Source organism: Lineus longissimus, chromosome 8 (assembly GCF_910592395.1).
Source record: "Lineus longissimus chromosome 8, tnLinLong1.2, whole genome shotgun sequence".
NCBI classification, from domain to species: domain Eukaryota; kingdom Metazoa; phylum Nemertea; class Pilidiophora; order Heteronemertea; family Lineidae; genus Lineus; species Lineus longissimus.
In genome coordinates this window covers 9,211,994-9,232,841 of record NC_088315.1, presented here as the reverse complement: position 1 = coordinate 9,232,841, position 20,848 = coordinate 9,211,994, and the positions used below count along the sequence as shown (strand labels likewise).

The 20,848-nt window shown below is 42.6% G+C and overlaps 2 protein-coding genes across 4 annotated transcripts in view; one reads left to right on the top strand and one right to left on the bottom strand.

Moving 5' to 3' along the window:
• Window positions 1-5,949: 5,949 nt before the first annotated feature.
• Window positions 5,950-10,900, bottom strand: LOC135492659 (single-stranded DNA-binding protein, mitochondrial-like). The gene is made up of 6 exons (XM_064779231.1): window positions 10,791-10,900; window positions 9,260-9,341; window positions 8,985-9,101; window positions 8,147-8,234; window positions 7,610-7,701; window positions 5,950-6,597 (listed from the first exon to the last, which is right to left on the bottom strand). Exons 1-6 carry the CDS (start codon window positions 10,824-10,826, stop codon window positions 6,536-6,538), a joined length of 477 nt encoding a protein of 158 aa, XP_064635301.1. The 5' UTR covers window positions 10,827-10,900; the 3' UTR covers window positions 5,950-6,535.
• A 199-nt stretch (window positions 10,901-11,099) lies between these two features.
• The window catches only part of LOC135492064 (bridge-like lipid transfer protein family member 3B), a 38,152-nt gene continuing 28,403 nt past the window's right edge, over window positions 11,100-20,848 (top strand). For all 3 annotated transcript variants that reach the window (XM_064778208.1, XM_064778207.1, XM_064778206.1), the window contains exons 1-2: window positions 11,100-11,222; window positions 20,464-20,626. In XM_064778208.1, coding sequence (XP_064634278.1) covers window positions 11,179-11,222; window positions 20,464-20,626 — 207 coding nt within the window. In that variant the 5' untranslated portion in view covers window positions 11,100-11,178. The remainder of the gene's footprint in view (window positions 11,223-20,463; window positions 20,627-20,848) is intronic.

Here is a 20,848-nt window from a genome sequence, read left to right as displayed (position 1 = left end):
TTGGATGGGACGAATGGCATATGCGCCTGCTGGATATACCCAGCTGTAGCAGCCCTCCTTGCCAGCACCATCATCCTGTCTATCATCATCGTAATGGTTACGTCTTCTTCGTTAGACTCGGTGGGAGCCGAAAACTTCCATGCGACCTGTCTGATGGGTGGAATCTTGTTTAAGATATGGGGACGGCATAAGATGTCTTCCAACATATCAGAATCCAAGAAATAATCTGGAAGGGTTATGGACTTGAACTCTGGCGGCGGCGGTGGTGGTGGTGGTGGTGGTGGTGGTGGAGGTGGTTGTACTTGTAGAAGTTGATAAGACAATGGCTGGTGACCTTCGTCATGTCGAGGCCGGGGCGGCGTTGGATGTGCAATATCAACCGGCCTAGGCATCAGACTAACAAACAACGCGTGGTCATCAGTTCGTGTCGGACCGAAGACGGGAGCCAAAACTGGAAGCTTTCTCGGAATGAAGTTCTCAAATCCAGGTGGTGGTCTTGGCGTTTCATAATAGAATCCAGGAGGCGGTGTGCGATAACTTAGGACAAATCCAGTGTAAGGAAACAGGCAAAGGTAGTCATCAAGTAGTCCAACCTGGTGATAGTCGGAAACTTCGGCCAATTCGGTTGGTGGAATTGGTAAGGTCATATCGCAAGGTTGTTCTTTCGGTAAGACGGAAACGGATTTATACTGATGAAGAGCGGAAACTCTGGCAGGTTCGGGCAGTCGGAAGGTCACCCACTCATGTTGTTCTTGCGGCGAAACGGAAACAGAGACAGAGTCATGTTGTTCTCGCGGCGACACGGAAGCTTCGTCTTCATGAAAAGCGGAAACTGTGGCAAGGTCGGGCGATCGGAAGGTCACAGAGTCATGTTGCTTTTGCATGGCTTGCGGCGAAGCTGAGACTTTGTCTTCAACGGCTCGAGGCTGATGAGAGGCGGAAACTATGGCAGGTTTAGGTGGTTGCCAATTTACATAGTCAGCTGGTTCCTTTGGCAAAGTGGAATTAAAGCTGTCTGTGACTTGGTGTTGAGCGGAAAGTTCGGCTCGTTCGGTTGGTGTGACTGTGAATACGACATCTCTGGGTTGTCTTGTTGGGGAAGAACACGCACTGATCCCTTCAATACATCCAAGCTGTGGCGGTGTCGGCTTCGGTTTCCTCAGTGGCGAGTCACCCATTGCTAAAATATCAGACCGCAATCTCCAGCTATGCTGAAAAACATCCCTAGCTATGATATTCATCAGACAATCACACGCATGATCAGAATTAGAATGAAAACATCTCACCCCATGGCAGCCTCCTGTCTTGAAGTTGATGACTGGAGGTGAGATCATGTACTTCTTGTAAAGGCTCTTCCTTCTTGCCAGCTCGCACCAGTGTGCACTGGTGATCTTCCACCACGTCAGGACTTTGGCGAGGGTTCTATTGACAGAACCATGGTGCTGAAAAATAAGAGCACAAATTGAAGTTATATTGATTATCCTGTAAAATCAATCATCGCGGTTTTTGTTGCAATTTTAAGAATAAGTCGAAAGATATACATTGTATATGTATCCAAAGATCTTTGGTGTGTTTTTAGACATGTTCTGGGCCACTGGTCTAGATTAGAGACCAACTAAGACCGACATGTAAGGTCAGAGGAGAGGAGGATTTGCACCTCATAGAAAACGTGTTTACAAGAAGTCGCCTCGCCCTCGTTAAAGGAGGTGGTAATTTTATCAGTCTCTCAATCGCATGCAGAAGTTCAGTTGCCTTCTTCTATTAGACTTTTTTGCCTTCTTCTACTTAATTAGACTTAGTTTTATGAGACAAAATTTAGTTTGTTCTATTGCTGAAAGTTATATGAACATGATGTTTGTGGGATAAACAAAGCCGATTAATGATAAAAATAAACAGAGGCAAATGGTCATTGGTTAGGAAAACTTGCAATGTTATTGTTAAAAATAGAATAAGCAATAGCATAAAGGTGGTTGACAACACAAAATAGCACGAGAAAGCAATCGGGCAAAATGGCTAAGAGACATTAGCAAGTAAAGCAATCAATCATTAAAACATCATGAAAAAAATCAAACAAACGCGCATATATTTGTTGCAAGGTTATGAATAACAGATCGTCACAGAAAAACGAAAGTGACGCAATGGGTGGCATCTTACCAATCTTCTTCCAATCCTGGTTTAATTGAGTTATATCAATTAAAGGACTACAATTACAATATACAAAGATAGGTGCTGTTATATCAAGTTACTTATAAGTTGTATTGTACATTCTCTTAAAATGGTCACATCCCTGAATCAATGGTAAAAAATGCTGAACAGAAAGAAATTATATTCATTGATTTTAATCATTTGTTGTGCTAAGTATTTTGTAGCAGTAGCAGTCAATGAATAAGTTGCAGTGGTGACTAATTTCGAGGCACTATTTCTGGTCACTAATTTCTTGGCAGTTTGTTGTAATAATGGGTTGAATGGGCTTTGTTGTAATAATGGGTTGGGGGGGGGGGGGGGGTGCAAGGGAACAAGAAAGGCAAGCGTCAATATTTTTGTCGAACACAAAGTAATGAAGTGAGGGGAGCTTGGAAATGTTAAGATGCAGCTTTTAGACTAGTGACTCCATTTTGCCAATCTAAGAAACAGCTGAACTCATTAAAAATCCACTAAATGGTTAAAATATTACTCGGAGGATATTGTCACCTTTGGTCTGCATGGCCTCCGAAGTCAAACAGATGTGACAGGCGGGGGGATATAGGCGATGAGAGACACACACTGCAGCCCACAGCCATTGAGCCAAGGACAGGGGTCGATGACAAAACAGTATAGTCATCCTGTGATTCTGCATGATTTATACATTGACTAAACTACACTCCGGACGCAGTGGACCGACCTTCTTCCTCTTCATAAAGGAGGCCTAATTAGGATAACGCAATGGACTGCCCCTGGAGTCAACACTGACAACCTCTGCGGGCTGTATCGTAGTACTATTAATCCGCGAAATTTCATGGGACCGGGATTACCATGCTGTATAGGTCACTTTTAAATGGATTATACTACAGACATCAGGCCGCCAAAAGTCTATTTCTGATGTTATTCTTGTGTGCCAGTCGCAAATGCACTGTTGATCTTGACCCCCAAGGTTTGAGATCGCCAAGTCATTCAGTGGAGCCGACGGCAGTTATAAAAAAATGCATCTCATCATGCCGCGAAGACGTGCAGCAACTGCGGGACCATAGGCCTGCGCCCTCACTCTAATAGTGATATCCTAAGGATGGGGAGCGGGAGCGGGAGCGGGAGTCGGCATGCGGGAGTCGGCATGCGGGAGCGGGAGCGGGAAGGGGAGGGCGAAGGCAGTGCCAAGGGCAATGGCAATGGCGATGGCGATGGCGATGGCGATAGCGAGGGGAGGGGGGAGGCCCGGAGGAGGGGAGGGCGAAAGAGTATAGAGTAAGGCTGCCCTGCTGAGATCAATTCAAATCACAAAAAACTGATAAATACTTCATGACACATGATAATCAGGCATGGCGGGAAATCATCTGACAAAATTCAACTCACCCTCCGAGCTCCGGCTGAAGCTGGCAAAGACATTGCTTTTTCGGCAGCAGATGGAATTTTCATCGGATGAGGTGATACTCTGGTTGCAGAGCATCGTCCTGGTAATGACTTCCTCATGTTTTGGCGACGAAAATTTAATAAATTCGTGATAAATACGAGATAAAATGCCAGAAAATATTCGAAACGTCTCCAACTTCGAAGAATTTCTCTGGAATGGTTGTCAAGGCGTTTGCGTAACGCTGGCGTCACGACGTCATTACCTTATTAGGCGCTCAAACGATCACGTGATCCGGATGAACCAATGAGTGGCGCGAAGACGTTCTCACGTCAATGCCGCTGGACGACGTCACCGCCAAATAAGGAACACAGGACGCAAGTCAACAAAAGAGCAATCAATTCCCGTCTTCTTCTCCGGGTTTTCGCGGTATTTTCTCAGCCAGTGCATGCAGAGGAAAACCTCCGGTGGAGCCATCAAATATGCCTCGTGTTCCAGAACCGACCAGGTACGAGGCATCCTCAGCTGGAATCCATGTAAGGTCGAACGTACATTTGAGTCATTGAAGGGTAATTTTGCTAAATTTGATGTTGTCCTGAAGGCCGCAGCCCGATTTGTCCGATATCCGCCAACCTACAGAATGCGATGCTGTCGTCTAACGCTAAGAAGCCGGCAAAATATAAGCATATTTTCTGTAACTTTGTTATTAATGTGCTGTGGTGGGAAATTGACAGAAAAGGCAGCCATTGCATTTGACATAGCGAGCAAGTGGCAGAACTTGGAGGTAGGGCCTTGCGGCTGATATATTTTGAGCGCTGACTTAGCACTCATCAGCATCAGCGCTAATTTGACATTGTTTCCGGAACCCAGCTAGTGCCACACAAGAATAAACCTGGTGCCAGGTGCAGGAGAAGGCGCCTCGCTATAAGAGATTGAGCTGTTTCAGGAACTGGGCCGTGCAATCTTTATCGGGAGTATTTGAAAGCGATGTTCTCTCCTTTTCCATACATGTCACCTTCTTTTTACTCAGTTGTACTTTGGAAGGAACTAATTTCTTTATGCAAGCGGCGATCGGCTGTGTCAATCGCACTTCTGGTCAACGCTATCGATTTGGGGATACGCTACGATAGTGATATGCTACCAACAAAAGGTGCCTTGCTGACCAAAAAAATGTCAGTGCACCAAACTTTGAACCCTGCGCCTTTGAACCCTCTATGGGCTGCCCATGGAGTCCAGTCTAATGAATCCGCCAGCGATAACTCATCCAGCTGATTGTAAATACTCAAGACTGGTAATCAATCCCCCGGCACTAACTCTTCCAGCCGGTTGTAAATACCTAGTTATGAACAAGACACAAAACACTTATTCCGCATATTATGTCAACAAGAGTACCCTTCTAAATGGTCACGATTCCTCAGCTTTCAACTCATCCAGCTGGTTATATTCCCTGTAATAGACAGGAACTGTGACCTTTCTAGCTGGTGACGGATTCCCAGGCGTTGCCTCTCACTGCTCGCAAACGTGACTCATCCAGCTGGTTATATTCCCTGTATAGACAGGAACAGTGGCCTTTCTAGCTGGTGACGGATTCCCAGCCTCTCGCTGCTCGCAAACGTGACTCTTCCAGCTGGTTATCGATTCCCTGCGGTCAACTCATCCAGCTGGTATTAACTAAATTCCTTCGATATGAGCATGGCACTTCCAACTCGCCATTATCTCCCTGGCATCTCTTCCAGCAGGTTATGACCAAATTTCCCAGATGTGTACATGTCCCTTCCAGCTGGTCATTTATTCCCTGACACCATGACCTCTTCCAGCTTGTTATGAACATATTACCCAGATGAGAGCCAGTCACAAATTCCTTGGCATTAACTCTTCTTGCTGGTTATGAACATATTACCCAGGTGTGAAGAAGATTTTGAATGTCCCGGGCACAAAAATTCTATGTGCTTTTATCTCCAAGTTATTGACGATAATAGCCTCTACAGAACTATATGCCATAATCCGTCAGAATATAGTTGATTGGACACTTTTGCCAGGGGGTGTTTTCTACTTCTCCGCCAGCATTAACTCTTCCAGCTGGTTATTTCCCAGGTAAACTGAGCTGGTCATGAACACATTCCCTAGACCATAGGCAGATGTGAACATGACACTTCCAGCTGGTCATTACCTCTTCCAGCTGGCTATTTCCCAGATAAACTGAGCTGGTTCCCCAGATCATAGGCAGATGTGAACATGACACTTCCAGCTGGTCATTACCTCTTCCAGCTGGCTATTTCCCAGATAAACTGAGCTGGTTCCCCAGATCATAGGCAGATGTGAACATGACACTTCCAGCTGGTCATTACCTCTTCCAGCTGGTTATTGACTAGCACAAAATACCAATATATAAATATGATAAGAAATGCTTAAAATCATTTTTGATTTATTGTCACATACACCACATGACTTGACCATTGTACAGAAAACAACTCCACCAGTAGAACTTGTATAGGGTCTACAATACCCAAATGATGAATAAGGAGAAAATATTTATCCAACACTTTGTAGATAAGAGTTTTGAACAACATTTCCATCATTGCCAGGGCAGAGTGGGTTAATTCAAGTCTATAACTTGGCATAAGTGATACATTGTCACATGATTTGCTCGATATTAGCGGGTAGCGATAGGTGGCGGGACGAAGAGACATAAAGAGTTCTCCTCAAAATAATTGTAGTCTGATATTTGTGTGATTTCTTCTCCATACATCAGTTGAATACAGCTCTAAAACAATTAAAAAAATCACAGCAGCTGATTTTAAGCTTGTAATTGAATGGTCATCTTAAAAAAGTTTTGAGAATCCAAGTCCAAAGAAGCACTTTTTGGTGGCAATGGCAGTTTTGCGCGAAAGCTTCAGTCATTTCTCTTGGAATCGATTTGAAGACGCAGTTGTCCTGACCTCTCACATAAAATCAAGGAACAAAAAAGGTATCTCAGCTTCCTGTACTCCACTCTTAATTTTCTTCAAATTCACTGCTATCTTCGAGATATTTCTTTGTTAGATTCACAACCTCATCTGGAAGGAGAAGAGACAAGTTAGGACGTGTTTCAAGGAGCCTCATGGCCTAGTGGTTTACACTGCTGGCCACCACGCAATGGGGCCCGGGTTTGATCCCGGGGAGAACCCATGATCGTATGTCTGGATGAACCGGCGTGGCTTTCAAGGAACTAAAATTCCTGGCTCTTCAGTCCTTCGAATGAGACTCAAAACCGAGGTTCCTTGTACCTGGTGTCTATGCCAGGGCAAGCTAAGACCCCACCAAGTGAGAAACATGAGTAGCTTGCGTGGACTTTATCTCTCTCGCCAAAGTCGGACCACTAGGCCAATAAACCCAATTGGTGCCTAACCGTAGTGGCACGCAGGATACGCTCATCCCGCCTTGGAGGAGGATTACTCCTAGGAGAATGACCCCTCCAAGTGCAGAGCGAACGCTGAAGAAGAAGAAGACAAACGTGTTTCACTTCCAGTTAGGGACTACGCCGAGTTATAACCTTTTTAAATTGGTGGCAACTTCTTATGTCTATCGTACAAAACAGCTCACAGGAGCCACCACAATAGATGTATACAAGGTTTACTGCTAAACAGATGTATATAAGGTTTACTGCTAAACAGATGTATATAAGGTTTACTGCTAAACAGATGTATACAAGGTTTACTGCTAAACCATGTACCATATTTTCACTTTCAACTCTTCAAGGCATTTTATATGTTTTGTGATCAATAGGGGGTGCCACCTTACGACACCAGCCAGATGGGGTAAAATATTACACCAAAATTCCCGGACTGGGAAACAAAGGAGCTTGTGCATATTATGCCAAAACTGTACCCTTTTAACAGCTATTTTTTCCTATATGGGGCCGTCTGCACCCAACCGCAGATTTTCCACAAAAGTGCTTAGCGTAAAAATAGTACTTCGGCTGTGTAGGTCTACGCTCTGGGACAGACCCCCCCCTCCGCTGTACCAACCCCCTCCCCCTGGTGCATACGTAGATGTACGTTCCCACTGGCCCAGTGAGCCCTTACTCACTAGCAACAATAGAACAGCTTCTTGTCTTCTGGCCCGTCCTCTGGTCCATGTAATCATCGTAACGGATTTTACCATTCACAAACAGGCGGTCACTGGAAAGAGAGAATATAAGATCATAGAGCACAGCTTCAAAAGACAAATAATATACGACCCGTCAAAGCAAAATGAGGCGGATGTCGCACAGAAGATGAAACTAAAGGGACCAGGAGATAATGGTAGAAACAGCTGTACTCAGATTCCGCAAAAGGCTGACAATAGTGAAATGAACAAACAGTCTATCTCAACCTGCCAAGCTCTGAGCAAAGTGCGCCTGGTTTTGCTGTGACAGGTCACATATGGTCTGCTTTTAGATTACAGTGAACTTTCCTCTGCATCCTGGTTGTGACTTTGTCCTCAAAAGTCCAATTTGGGACAAATGGAATGCACAATTGGATGAGAAAGACCTAGAACACTGTTAATTTAGCTTTTTGACCATAGAAGGATTTGTTTTTTCCAAAAAAGAGACAAGCTCGCTAATTTCAAGTCTCTTAGCCTTACCCTTTTCTAATATTCATGGCAACTGATTGAACGACATTTCGATTAAAGACACTAATCCGATGCCAGTCTGTCCGCGTGATAAACTCGTCTGAAATGAGAGATAATCTTTTAGATAATGGCTGATATGAATAAAGTCTAGCAAATGCTTTTACTTGAATTTTGTACAGAAAGGCCTGGTGTATGTACATGGAGTTTTAGATAAAAGTATTTGCAGGTATTTATTCATAATACCAAATGTTTATGGGAGAAATTAACGATTCCAAGAGGGGGTCAAGGGCCATTGAGTGAGTACGCAGCCTTTTTCTGGTCTTGTGCAAATATATTTGATGTTAACATCTTGAATAAAGGTGTCGTGGATCCTGTCGTGGTGCATATGCTTGTGTGTCCCTGTGACCCTGTCGGCTAAGATGGCAGGAGCCTGGCTCCTGGAAGGTTTTCACCATCCCAGACTGGACTAAGAAGAAGTCCAGACCAAAGTTGGATCCAAGTATTGGTGATGGCACTTGGAGGAGGTAGCCCCACCCAAGTATACACACTCAAAGTCAAAAATGATACGTTTTGCGGTAAAAATTTTAGAAAGTAGGAAACCCGTAAATAAACCTGCCGCAAAAGTTTTCCGGGCGACAGTATTTCTTAGAGCAATCAGGGTGTCTCAAAAGACAGTAGGCTGTCCTCCAACAAGGCCAAGATGCACCTGATGAAAAGCTGCTACGGTAAGTCAGGCTGTCTCAAAAGACAGTCGGTTGTTCTCCAACAAAGACAATATGTACTTGATGAAACACCACCAGCGCTGATCTGACTTGTGATCAATATTCCAAAAAAAGTTTGGAAAACTTACTGTCTTTTGGGTATGAGGTGTTTGTGGCCAATGTGAACACAATCACAGGTTTGTCTTCGCTGCCCCGGACTTCTGGATCACGTCCAACCCGGCCCATTAGATTGACTTGATTGATACCTATAGGAAGAATTCAAGACCGGCCCATTAGATTGATGTCAATGGAAAAGAAGCACACGATTAAACGCTTGTGATCAGAACTTGGCCATAGTGATATATAAGATAAAGGTAAAAAAATACATATTAAAATTCATGATCTGTTCTATTCCACAACCTACACTTCTCCGAAGCCATTCTCCTTTCTCCCATCTCTGGTTGTGCAGCTTCACAATAACATCGTGTTATCTCACCAACTGCTCTCTGAAACAAAAATATAAGTAGTTCAAAGAAAGTAACATGTCTCCAATCATTTTAGCCACAGAGGTCTTTCAGAAGGTGACGGGTCCCAGTAGCAAAATCCTGGATATTTTTGCTGTTATGACGATGTGACATGATCCACGATGGCAGAGTTGTGGCAACTTGTGCAGCGGTCAATGTAAACCCTGACACCCCCCTGGTCAGGGATCGACGCTACATCGACGTCTGAGCGAAGGATTTTTTTTCAAACGACGATGTCATGGCGATAAGCTGAAAAGATGTTGGTGAAAAACCGTCGACAGCCTGGACATCAGGTGAATTAGCTTTGTCGAATGCGTGGCGCATGGTTTTTTCCTTGGTGGCGAACGTCTGGCGATCAGGAATCTTGCCCGGCCAACGACGGCGTATCACCATCAGATCACCTCATTATCATAATATCACTAATATAGGCGAGATGGCGGGGATGGCCACACATGTGAAAAGGTGAGCAGAAATTGCGTTTAAAGTGAGCGGGAAGTCCGAAATTGAGCGGGAGGATCTGGGGGTGTGATCTGCTTCGGTATCACACCCTGTATGTGTTGATCTGGATTTCGTCTGTTGGATGACGTCACGAATTTCCCGATAAGTGTTGCCGCCAGGCATCGACGAAGTTGTGTCACCAGTGGAACAACGTCATGTTTCCTGACGTGATGTCATGGTGGCCGGCAGCGGGCAATTTTTCACAGATTTTGAGCACTGAATTGCCTTTTTTGGCGAACATCTTGGTATATGATAATCATAAAAGAACTCTCGTGTGATTTGTGTCAGTGCGCAGAACACACTTGTGATGGTCTGTGATTTTTCAGGCCGAAGACCATCACTCGCGTGTTCTGCACACTCACAAATCCTACTCGAGTTGTTTTATTATTGTCTCCTTTCGAAGAGTGACTTTGACAAAAAAATTAGTTGGGCAATATGATTGATTTTATTGTTGTTCTCTTTGACACATTCTTTTTTTTTCTGTTTTTATTAATATGGTGATATCCTGACGTACGTCTGTCTTCTCAATGGTGAAGAACAGTCGAAGCCCTGACCTGTGCAACCAACCTAGGGTGGTGAAGTTCTGGTGCATGTCCGCACCACCCTGGGTGCAAAAGGGTCGATTCCTGGGCGCATTGAAATTTCCAAAATGGTGATGAAGTGTCGAACGCCTGACCAGGGGGGTGTCAGGGTTTACATTGACCGCTGCATTGGTGATACCATGGAGGTATAAATAAGTCTTATTTATAGGCCTACCTCCATGGTTAATGAGGGTTAATGACAGGTTATTGGTTCATCCGGTAATCCAACCCATAGCAAGGTCCAGTACATTTTTCATTCAGAGTAGATCTAATCCCGGACAACTGATCAACTTAGAAACATCGAGCTAAAATTCAAGATTAACAGCAATACAACATCTCAAACAAATCTTACAATTGTTTTCAATGGTCCCAAGACTCTTTTCAGCATGATTAACAATTTAAAAGTGTAAAATTTAGAAGTTTGTTTTCGTTCCAAGCCCACGTGCCACCTTTATTTAGCAGACGAAACTACAATACAATCTACGGACTGAATATGCGAAAAAGTATTCTATAAAATTATCTAAAACGCTTTAAGACATAAACAGGACACAGAACTCAGCTAATTTTTTTGTTTTATTTTTCGTCATTGTCTTAAATTTAATACAAAGCTGAATAAGAAAAACGGATGGATAAAGTTGGCCGCTGTCCCGCACTTGTCAAAGTAATGATGGATTCCTTCGATTCTGGCTGAGAAATCGCAATCAAATTTTTTCTCGATTTAGCCTTCAAGAAAATCAGAAATGGCATCAATTATCAAAAACACAATACTGAAGCATTTATCTAAGTGAGTATACACGTCTGCACCATATATGTTTTGTAACATTCCGTCTAGCAGCTGTTAAACTTGCGACTACTTTAGAGAAAATGGGAAAAAAAACACCACTTTCTTCTTCTGACATCATCGAGGCCAAGGGTAGGCTATTGATCATCTTGACATGTCAGTCAGTCACGTCTGTCTGACTTGTGATTGTCTGAGTCGTCTGATCGAGAGAACTAGGCCTAACTGTAATTGACTCGAGGTTGGTTGGCTTCAACGTGCTCATGCCAGGCATAGCCAGGCATGCCATAGGCCTAATGTTTTGAGCAACCCAACTCCAGTCCAACACTTGCCAAGAACTTGTTGAAGAAGTCAAAGAACCGGAAACTACCAGAACCAAAGAGTCGGACAAGACAAGATCAGGTCACTGAGAGTGACCCTCTGAGTCTGATACTCACTGACAAGTGACAGTTTCAATGGAGTCTATGATTATGAACGAACAACTGTCACTGAGTCTATCAATGCCAGAAAATGTAAATGCCCCATTTGCCATATTTGCCATATTTGCACCATCCTCGATCCGGGCAATGTCTTCACATGTATATCATGGTCTTTGCATATGCCTGGCCTAACGTCAGACAACATAACATTGCTATGTTATCGGGACATTCTGTGTACCATTGCTTCTTTCTTATAGGATTAGGAATACGTCATGACGTTTTGCAAGAATACGCTTTGACGAGGCAATATTAGCGTCTTTGACGTTGAGAGTAAGACTCCTGAAACCTGAGGCCGGTAGAAATAAGCATGATAAGCAATGATTGTGTCTTTGATATCTGCTGATCAAAATCCTCGAAACCCTGAGTTTTTGATAAAAACCCCCCTCCCACCCCCTTTAACTAGCATCTTTTTTTAATCTTTAATACCCCGTATGGACCTTTTCAACAAAACAAACCAGGGCCAAAACAGAACAAGTACACCCACTTAGAACTCATTAGAAGGCCTAAGCTAACTTCGGACAATGTCATTTAAGCTACTGTGATCATTGCTTTAGGTTTTGAATAATCAGTCTCGCTATGGTGGTGGTCATGATATTTTGAAAAAATCAATTAGGATATTGGTTAACCCTTCTGCAAGGTAAAATTTTGTTGCCATTTTTCAAAAATTTGCTTTGAATCCTGCTGACAACATTCAGGGGAGCACTGTCCTCCTACATCTGAGTATGTGTTGTGTGACAACGCCTTGTTCGAGTATTGTCAATTGTTGTGACATGCATGATCTTTTATCCGTCCCAGGGATATTTCACCACACACTTATAAATCCATCTCCACTATTTGTTCTTGACTCACTGTCAATATTTGACTTATGTGATGTTTGTGGGACTTCACTGTCTGTTGGAGCTCTTTTCCCTCGATCTGGCTTGAACAGAAAATGGCCTGGATGAGTGTTCAATAAATAGAGCAGAACCTCTCTATAAAGGACACTGTTGGGACTGACGAATGCTCTCCTTGTCAATGTCCAAGAGGGTCCTGATTATAGAGGTCAATATCAATCCCAATGTAAACCAATTTGCTACCAAACGGCGTGTCTTCAAAAGAGAGGATGTCCTTAATAGAGAGGTATTCAGGTAAGGGAGGTTCCACTATATAACAGTAAAAACTACCCTTGCCCAAGCTTTCACTTTCTTCATACATGTCATAACGGTGGTACATTGTAAGGTCTTGTAGAATATTTAGGATTGAATGAAAAAATAAATAACAGGTTTTGAACTTTTCTTCCTGTGAGTGAGATTTAGTCCCATATCGAAACTCTGCAATGTGGGTTTGGGGAGCTCAAACGGTACCCTACTGGCCATCCCTGAGTATCCCTGAATGATAATTGTCAAAATGATATACTAGAGTAGTAGAACATGCTGTATGTTCTGTATGAAGTCACAGCATCATTGTATTTTTAAAGGGGAACTATAGGCAGGAGCAGAGGGGCTAATTTGGCCATCTTCAGATGACTAATATACACAGTAATAATGGTACTGGGTCTTGTCAAATTCAGCACTAATTATATTCCTCGTACAAGCGGGAATCACTTCGATGTACTGTGAGCTGTGAGAGACCCTTATTGGCAACTTGATGTAACTTTATCTTGCCTACCTAGCTCCTGCCTATATTGTCCCTTTAACACCCACATGATAATCGACAAGTGGTAACATCTGGGCTTAAATAATCAAGCAAATATTTGCGCAACTTATAACAGTGTAAATGGTGAATTACACTCACTACAATAATATCAAGTGGCCCATCTGCCATCTGTGTTCCTAATGCTACATACAGTTCATTTATCATGCAGTTTTTAGAACCCCATCCATATCCTACATATCCGTCAGATACAGTCTTGTAACAGATTTTATTGACTGATTCATCTGTTATTGGTGATAATTTTACAACGAACTGGGATGGCGTTTAAGAGATCTGAAATGATTTCATCTTTTGTGGCCTAGAGGTATTTTGAGATGTCCCTTAAAAGGAGTAGACAGTTTGTACATGATGTATTTACCGGTGGGTGAGGAAAATACAATGGAACTTCCCTTAGCGGAGGCCACTTCTCTATTAAGGACAACCTCTCACTAAAGGACACTAGGTTTTTTCCCAAATTGGTTGTTTCCATTCAATTTGACCTCTCTAATCAGGACACCGCACTTGTCAATCCAGAGGGTGTCCTTAACAGAGAGGTTCTACTGTAAAATGTAGTTATACACAAAGCCGTGGTGCCACTATCGCGCATGCAAATTTGCTGAAACTTGGTATTTATAGTATTTGTACTATCAGGGGAGGTGGGGGGAGGTCAGCATTACACTTGTCAGAAGGAGATAAAGATTGCCATGCAAAATAAAGACAAACATTTTCAGATATCTTGCTTTAAATAATTTGTTTCCTTGGAAATGGCTTCATGTAAATCTATACCGTAGTTTGTAATGCTATCAACTTGAAGTTATTGCGCAAGTGGTGCGTTGCAGTTTTCGCATATCCTGCCATATTCCAGATAGTAGGGGGTAAAACTCGCCTCTGGATTTCCCTGGAATCCACACAGAATCCATCAGTGTTGACAGAAAGCCATGCCTACATAGCAAACAGAGTTGAGATTATGATCAATCATTATGATGATCTACATGTAGTGAACTGTATATTGATTTTCCCCTATTGACCCGGCTGATTGGAGATGTAGATTAGTCATGCTGCATCGGTCATGTTGGCAATACTAAATAGTGCTGGAGCTAGTGTTATACATTGTCTTACTCTCCTCAGCCAAGACTAAAGCGCTAGCTGCAAACAAGCGATTTTTGTTGCGGCAACCTGCTATGTATCCATGACAACAAAGAATGTACTCATAAAAGAAGCCAAGAAACATTCATTGCCAATTCTGTGTCGTGCTTTCCGCATGTACATGTATTGTAAGACTAAAGCTCTCCGCAGAGGAGCAATTTTTGTTGTTGCAACCTGCTGTGTAGCCATGACAACAAAGAGTGTTAACAAAAGAAGCCAAGAAATTTTCATCGCCAAGTCTTTGTGGAAAAATTCAGAGCTTTCCGAACCCCGTGGTGGTTTTCTTTACACAAGACTGAGAGATCAAAATAACATGATGCTGGATCAAATTGAACAAATTCCATGTGAACTTACACACACTGCACCATCATCTAAAGAAAGGTTAAAAACACTAAACAATCTCATGAATCTGTCCTGCTTGATAATGAATTTTCGGGTGTCTTTCCTTGTTGCGTTTTACTTCCCCTCTTGAAATGACATGTCTTGACAAGAGGGTTACCACATCTAAAAAGAAAAGAATTTGTCCTTATTAATGAATTTGTGGGCGTATTTCCTTGTTTCCTTTTATTTTGCTTCATGAACAACACCAGGATAAGCGTTGATACCATATTTAAAGTAAGTTATAATGCCAATGGTCTTGTCCCGATCTGCTTACTTTGATCGGTCTCGCAGACATCCGGGTGAGAGGATTTATTCCATTATTAGTCTACTCTTGGGGACATTATGTAGGCTGTGTATTTGCTTGATGCACAGTTTCTTGTGCTGGTCCGGGAGGTCTGTGTACCCTTAAAGCTCTCCAAACAGAAGATAACGCATCTTGACCACCGAGGATTTACTCCTCAAATCTTTGTTATATGACCACTTTAAGCTGTCATCTCCTCCGCTCTAATCCACGGTAGATAGGCTGCTATATATAGCTATATATAGCATACAAGTATGCAACTCTCATCGAAGGACTGGTAAAACTGTCTATCTACCAGTAAAGTATGTGCCTTGTGGGCAGAAACCCTAGTAGCCAGGCCCTTCTCATTGTTGCCAGTTCCTTTTTGCAACACAACAATTTCGTAAGAAGATTAATACTCTCAAACTCTGTAAAGTATTTATTTGATTTGGAGATTTGGCCCGGGAATTTGGCAATGGAAACTTGACCGAGCAGGTAGGTATATAAGGTAGCTGAGCTAGGAATGCACATGTGCTACATGTACTGGCTACTTGAGCACTGCTGCCTACTTGCAAACTTTAGCACAAATGCATGCCGATCCACCGTCGTCGTGCGTATATATCCATCCTTCACCGCCGATAACTCCCCCTGATCGGCTGTCAGAAGGGCTGTTACTTTATGGGTAGTCTCCCTGCATTCCCTTCCTTTCCCGCGCGTCCTATGTCGCGACAACACCGACGTTACACTCACTAGTGGTTGTCGCATGAGACATGTACTGAAAGCCATCATATTTGAAGACCAGGTGTTCAATGAGTAAAGGGTTCCAGGGATGCTGACCTGACCCAAATGCACAGTGCATGTTGTATGGAAGAAGGGTAACCTGATCCGGAGCACTATCAGTTCAGGCCGTCATTCAATTACTTTTTGTCGAGCAATTTGATTGGCCACCCGTTTATGATGGTGCGTCCAACTGATTACCTGGTGGGAGTTATCGGCGGTGAAAGGAGGAGACTTTAGGACTGATATTCACCACTGATAAGTTGGCATGGCATGAATGCTGATTTTGCAAAGTCAAAATTCAGTCTTTCAAACAAGTAATGCCGATTAAGATAAAAATTTAAATGAGTTCACCGCCATCGCTTTGCCTGTACAATCTGCAATGCATCATTATGCATGCCTTTGCACTAATTCTAGATTTGGGGTAGAAAAGCACACTCGCTGATAATTAGCATGATAACAATGGGAAATTGTGATAATTAGATGATGTGCACTGACAGTAGGCAGCTGGTATATATTACAGATGCAGTACTGGTAGCATACGAGTCAGGCCACTGAAAATTGATGTCATGGTACTCGTCATCGCCATCAACAGCGTCAACATTTGAGGGATAGAGTGGTGTGAGATGCTGTGACTCACTCTGTGACCCTTTCCCCTCAAGCTTCTCTAGAAGTACTGTAAAAGAGAAGATTTTTGCTGCAGGAAATTTTCGCGATCACTGAAGGATGAGGCCATTTGCTGCAGGTTGAAGATGCTTTTCAAAAAAATCAAATATGCCCAAAGAAAATGGGCCTCAAACTGATTTTTGCCAACAAATTTATTGTGAGTTCCAGGCTGATGAGTTAAATTACGACCACTTAATGTCCTAGACATTGATGATAAATTCCTCAATATGCAACCACCTCCTTGATTGGCAAACCAGGAAAATACCATATTTGACACTGCCCTCGAAGGAATTGATTTCCGAGATGTGGATGACTCCGACACAATGCCTGCTAGTTCGTAGAAAGTCCTTGGTGTCAATTTTAGATGATATTCTTCCAAGAAAGTGCCTCAATTTACCATCACCTTTCAGCTGATTATTCAGTGTTCACCTTACCATTTACACTGCAAACATAAGTTGGTCAATTTGATCATTTTCACCATGCAGCCTAATTAGAGTTGGTTGTTTGGGGCAACATGTGCAGTTTGCTGGGTGGAAGAATTATCAATGCTTCCAGCCAGCCACATCGCGTTGCACGAGATATCTAAGCACCAATCCTGTTGGGAGTATCTTATACAGGGTGAGCTTCTCGCCTTTGCTCCCGTGCAAATCACTGTTTGGCCTTTACCCCTGTATTTGGACGAGAGACTAGAGACTAGAGACCAGCCACACTTCCTTCGTGATACAGATTTATCTAGGGTGAACCTATTTCCATTGCTCCCTGACAAATCCTTGTCTGACCTTGACCCCCATATTTTGTTACTCATAGCTTACATTAGATTAGCTGAGAGACCAGCTTCACTTCCTTAGAGACACAGATCTATAGCTATGGGATGTACCTGTTTTACACTGACTCCTTGACGAGTCCCTGTGTAGTCATGACCCTCTAATTTTGGCTGTTGGTAGCAAACATTAAATCAGCTGAGAGACCAGCCCCACTTCCTTCAGATAAAGATCGATATCATGATGAAGCTGTACTCGTCTCCATCGATACATTGACAGTTACATTGTGATTATATCCTCACATATCGCAGATATTGATTCATGTCTGGTGAGTTTGACGCATTCCTGCGGTTGTTTGAGTGCACTGCATTACAGCATGTGCTTTTGGGCGCTTGCTGGATTAAATTTACGCAAATTGGGCTTCCTATACTGAGTGAAAAACACTTTTTCAGGCATCAGGTTTAAACAAAAGTTTGTGAAATTATCCACCGACCGGTGTCAACGTTTCCGCACATTATTTTGAAACTTCGCTTTCTTGACCGAGTCAAATCTCACAAGGAAGGTAGAACTTTCAAGGGAGCCAAAATCTTTTCAGGTTTTCTATTACTACCCTTCAGACAATTGTGAAAGCGTGTCATCTAGGATCAAATTCAGTTTTGTGTGAAATCATTGGTTGAGTCAATTTATTGTTTTATACTTTTGGCATCAGAAACATATAAAGTAAAGTGGTACAAACATAGGATAGGTACAGTTATAGCCACTACAGTGTGAAAATAGCTGTCAAAGTACATTTCAATGCACACAAAGCCAAGGCTATCATTGTGCTGGGCTATAATTGGGGTATGGGAAAAAAATAAGACTCCATGCACAACGATTTAGATGTAAACGTATTTTCGACTTGTCACATGGCAAACAATACTCGTCAATAGTGATAGATAGATCTCAAAGTTAATATGGGTCACAGCCAAAGTCTGTTCACCAAAGTAATTTGATATTGTGAAATAAGAGCGTGAACAACCTGGCCCGGCCTACATTATTTGGTAAACAGCTTGAACAAGAAAACGTTTGCAGATTAATGTTAGACCAATAGCTCAATCCCCCCTCGCCATCGTTAGCAGAACAGTATCGAATGTCTTCTGGTGTAAATTTTCTAAATCACCCAAGACCCTTTAAAAGATTAAAGCAAAGCTGGGTTTGCTTGGGTTTGTTAAAAGTGGTAACTAAAGCTTCCAAATTGGGTCTCTAGTTATAAAATTCCTTACTATCAGTTAAGATTCTCAAAGAAACCTAGTATCAAGTATGAATTGAATTCTTGCTACTATCGATACCACAGCGTTTCTCTGCCCAGCCACACATTCTGTAGCCCTGAATTCCCTGCTGGCATCATATCCATTATCCCAATCAATATGTTCTATGAATAAGATGGAATTTAATAGTGTGTGTTATTGATTTGTCCCCCTGGTTACATAACATAGTCTGTGGGCTGTATTGAACAAATCAATCCCTCAATCAACGCGGTCAATCACGACTTAAGAAAAATTGAATCAAGTGGACTGACAGTTTGCAAAGGGTGCAGCAACAGAGATTTGAGAACTTATATCTGCACTCTTCTCAAAAGACTAAGCATTGTCAACCATAAAATTTTTGGGATGTTGAAAATTGGCAACTTAGCTCATTTTCCATTGGTGGTAAACCTGATGAATATTGCCGAGATTTAATGTTTAAATGCATCAGATTCAGCGAATCAACTTTTCACGTTTTTAAGTTCGTCTTAGACGTTTGCAAAAATTGTGTGAATAAGCATTCGTGACAAATTTACAGTTAACAGAATGACATCACCACCTGTGGACATTTATTGTAATGTCATGGCTATCTTTTACTGCTTGACATTGGTGTGAGATAAGCTTGGTGACGTCACATTACTTCTTGAAGTGCAATAACATTGGCACCATTCCTTAGCAACCAATATGAAGTTGGTGAAGTTCTAGATTGGTACCCAATCATTTCACAAGGTGGCAGCACAGAGGACGAATGAGACGATCGGTCATGCCTGCCTGGCCGAAGACTTTAGTGACTGGGCAGAAATAACCAATTATACATGCTTCCCGAAATTGGTGGCTTGCAATGTATTGGAACTAACTTTTTCCCCCTTGTCCGTCATTAAAGGCATTCAAGTGTGTTGGTCAACCATGACTATATCCTTTGTCCCTCCACCATAAGGCCTAGTTTCCCCTTATGATATCACTATTTCAGGCACTCAGCGCCCCATTTCTGGAAAGGTGTATTGGTGCCTACCCATAGTGGCAGGTAAAAATGCTCATACCACCTTGGAGGAGAAATAATCCCTGGAGAATAACGCCTCCAACTACAGAGTGGATGCTGAAGAAGAAGTGGAAGACGATTCTGCCTGGCATTTTATGCAAATTTGATTTCATCCACTACTTTGCAAAATGAACAAAAGAAAGCTTCATTCCATCATCGTCTTTTGTACCTCTCAGTATACCAAAAAGCTATTCAATCGCTGCTATATTTGATGTTACATTTCTATCGTTGAACGGCTGTATGCTGCTTTGGAAAATTTGTGAGGATGTCAGGTTAATGGGGATGCCATCAGAATCGTTCAGGTGGGAGTGATCTTCATTCAGGTCATGTCTCCGCAAAATTGCCGGTCGGTGAATAGAGTTTGATACAGAATTTTAAGTGTAAAATTAGCCAGCTGAAGATTATATAGGATTCTTTGGAGAATGAAGACTGATAAAAAGGTTAAGTTTGAATTTAGAAATGAACAATGGCACTGCTAAACCTACCGACATGAATATGAGAGAAGTCATTAACTCAAAATCGCTACTGTATCCGGTATTTACCAGGTTTGTACACTGCGTTCTAATAGTCTAATTCTAATAGTAATCCGTTCCGCTTAATTTTCCCCAAGTCCTTTTGCTCACCACAGTCCCTATAAGTTTTTGGTTTTCCCCCGGAATAACGAGATGGCTGCACTGTGTTCGATCCGATGAAGACTTCGTCCCTAAGATTTGGTAAGCAGTAGCGAAAGAGTTAATCAAAAACGTTTTACTTTCTTTTTCCAGATTCACCAAGAACCTCTCCGCTGACAAAATCAAGTTGAGCACACTGAAAGGAGAGGGGGACCTTGCCAACCTAGAACTCGATGAATTGATGTTAATGGAACTGCTAGACCTACCAACATGGCTTCAGATCAAAAAGGCTGTTTGTAATAGGGTCTCGGTCAAGGTGAGTCTATCAGAACTGAATTGATTTTCTGTTGTTTTCAGCAGAAGTCAACATGTTCACAAACCATGTAGGTCCGAGTGAACCAAACCCCCTCTTCCAGCTGGATATCCCTCAACCTTCACAATACCTTGAAGTAAAAATCTCTGCAGTGTCCATTCCACAAACTGTCCCCCTAACCTCATCTACAGTCCTAATCACTATTGACATTCCTTCAATCGCGCC

Bases quoted from the DNA above. Each gene is read 5' to 3' on its own strand.
- LOC135492659 (XM_064779231.1), bottom strand. From the start codon at position 10,826: ATGCTGAAAAGAGTCTTGGGACCATTGAAAACAATT. The intron at 9,342-10,790 runs GTAAGATTTGTT...TTTTTGTTTCAG, and splicing joins TGGGACCATTGAAAACAATT to AGAGCAGTTGGTGAGATAAC. The intron at 7,702-8,146 runs GTAAGGCTAAGA...CTCTCTTTCCAG, and splicing joins GCCATGAATATTAGAAAAGG to TGACCGCCTGTTTGTGAATG.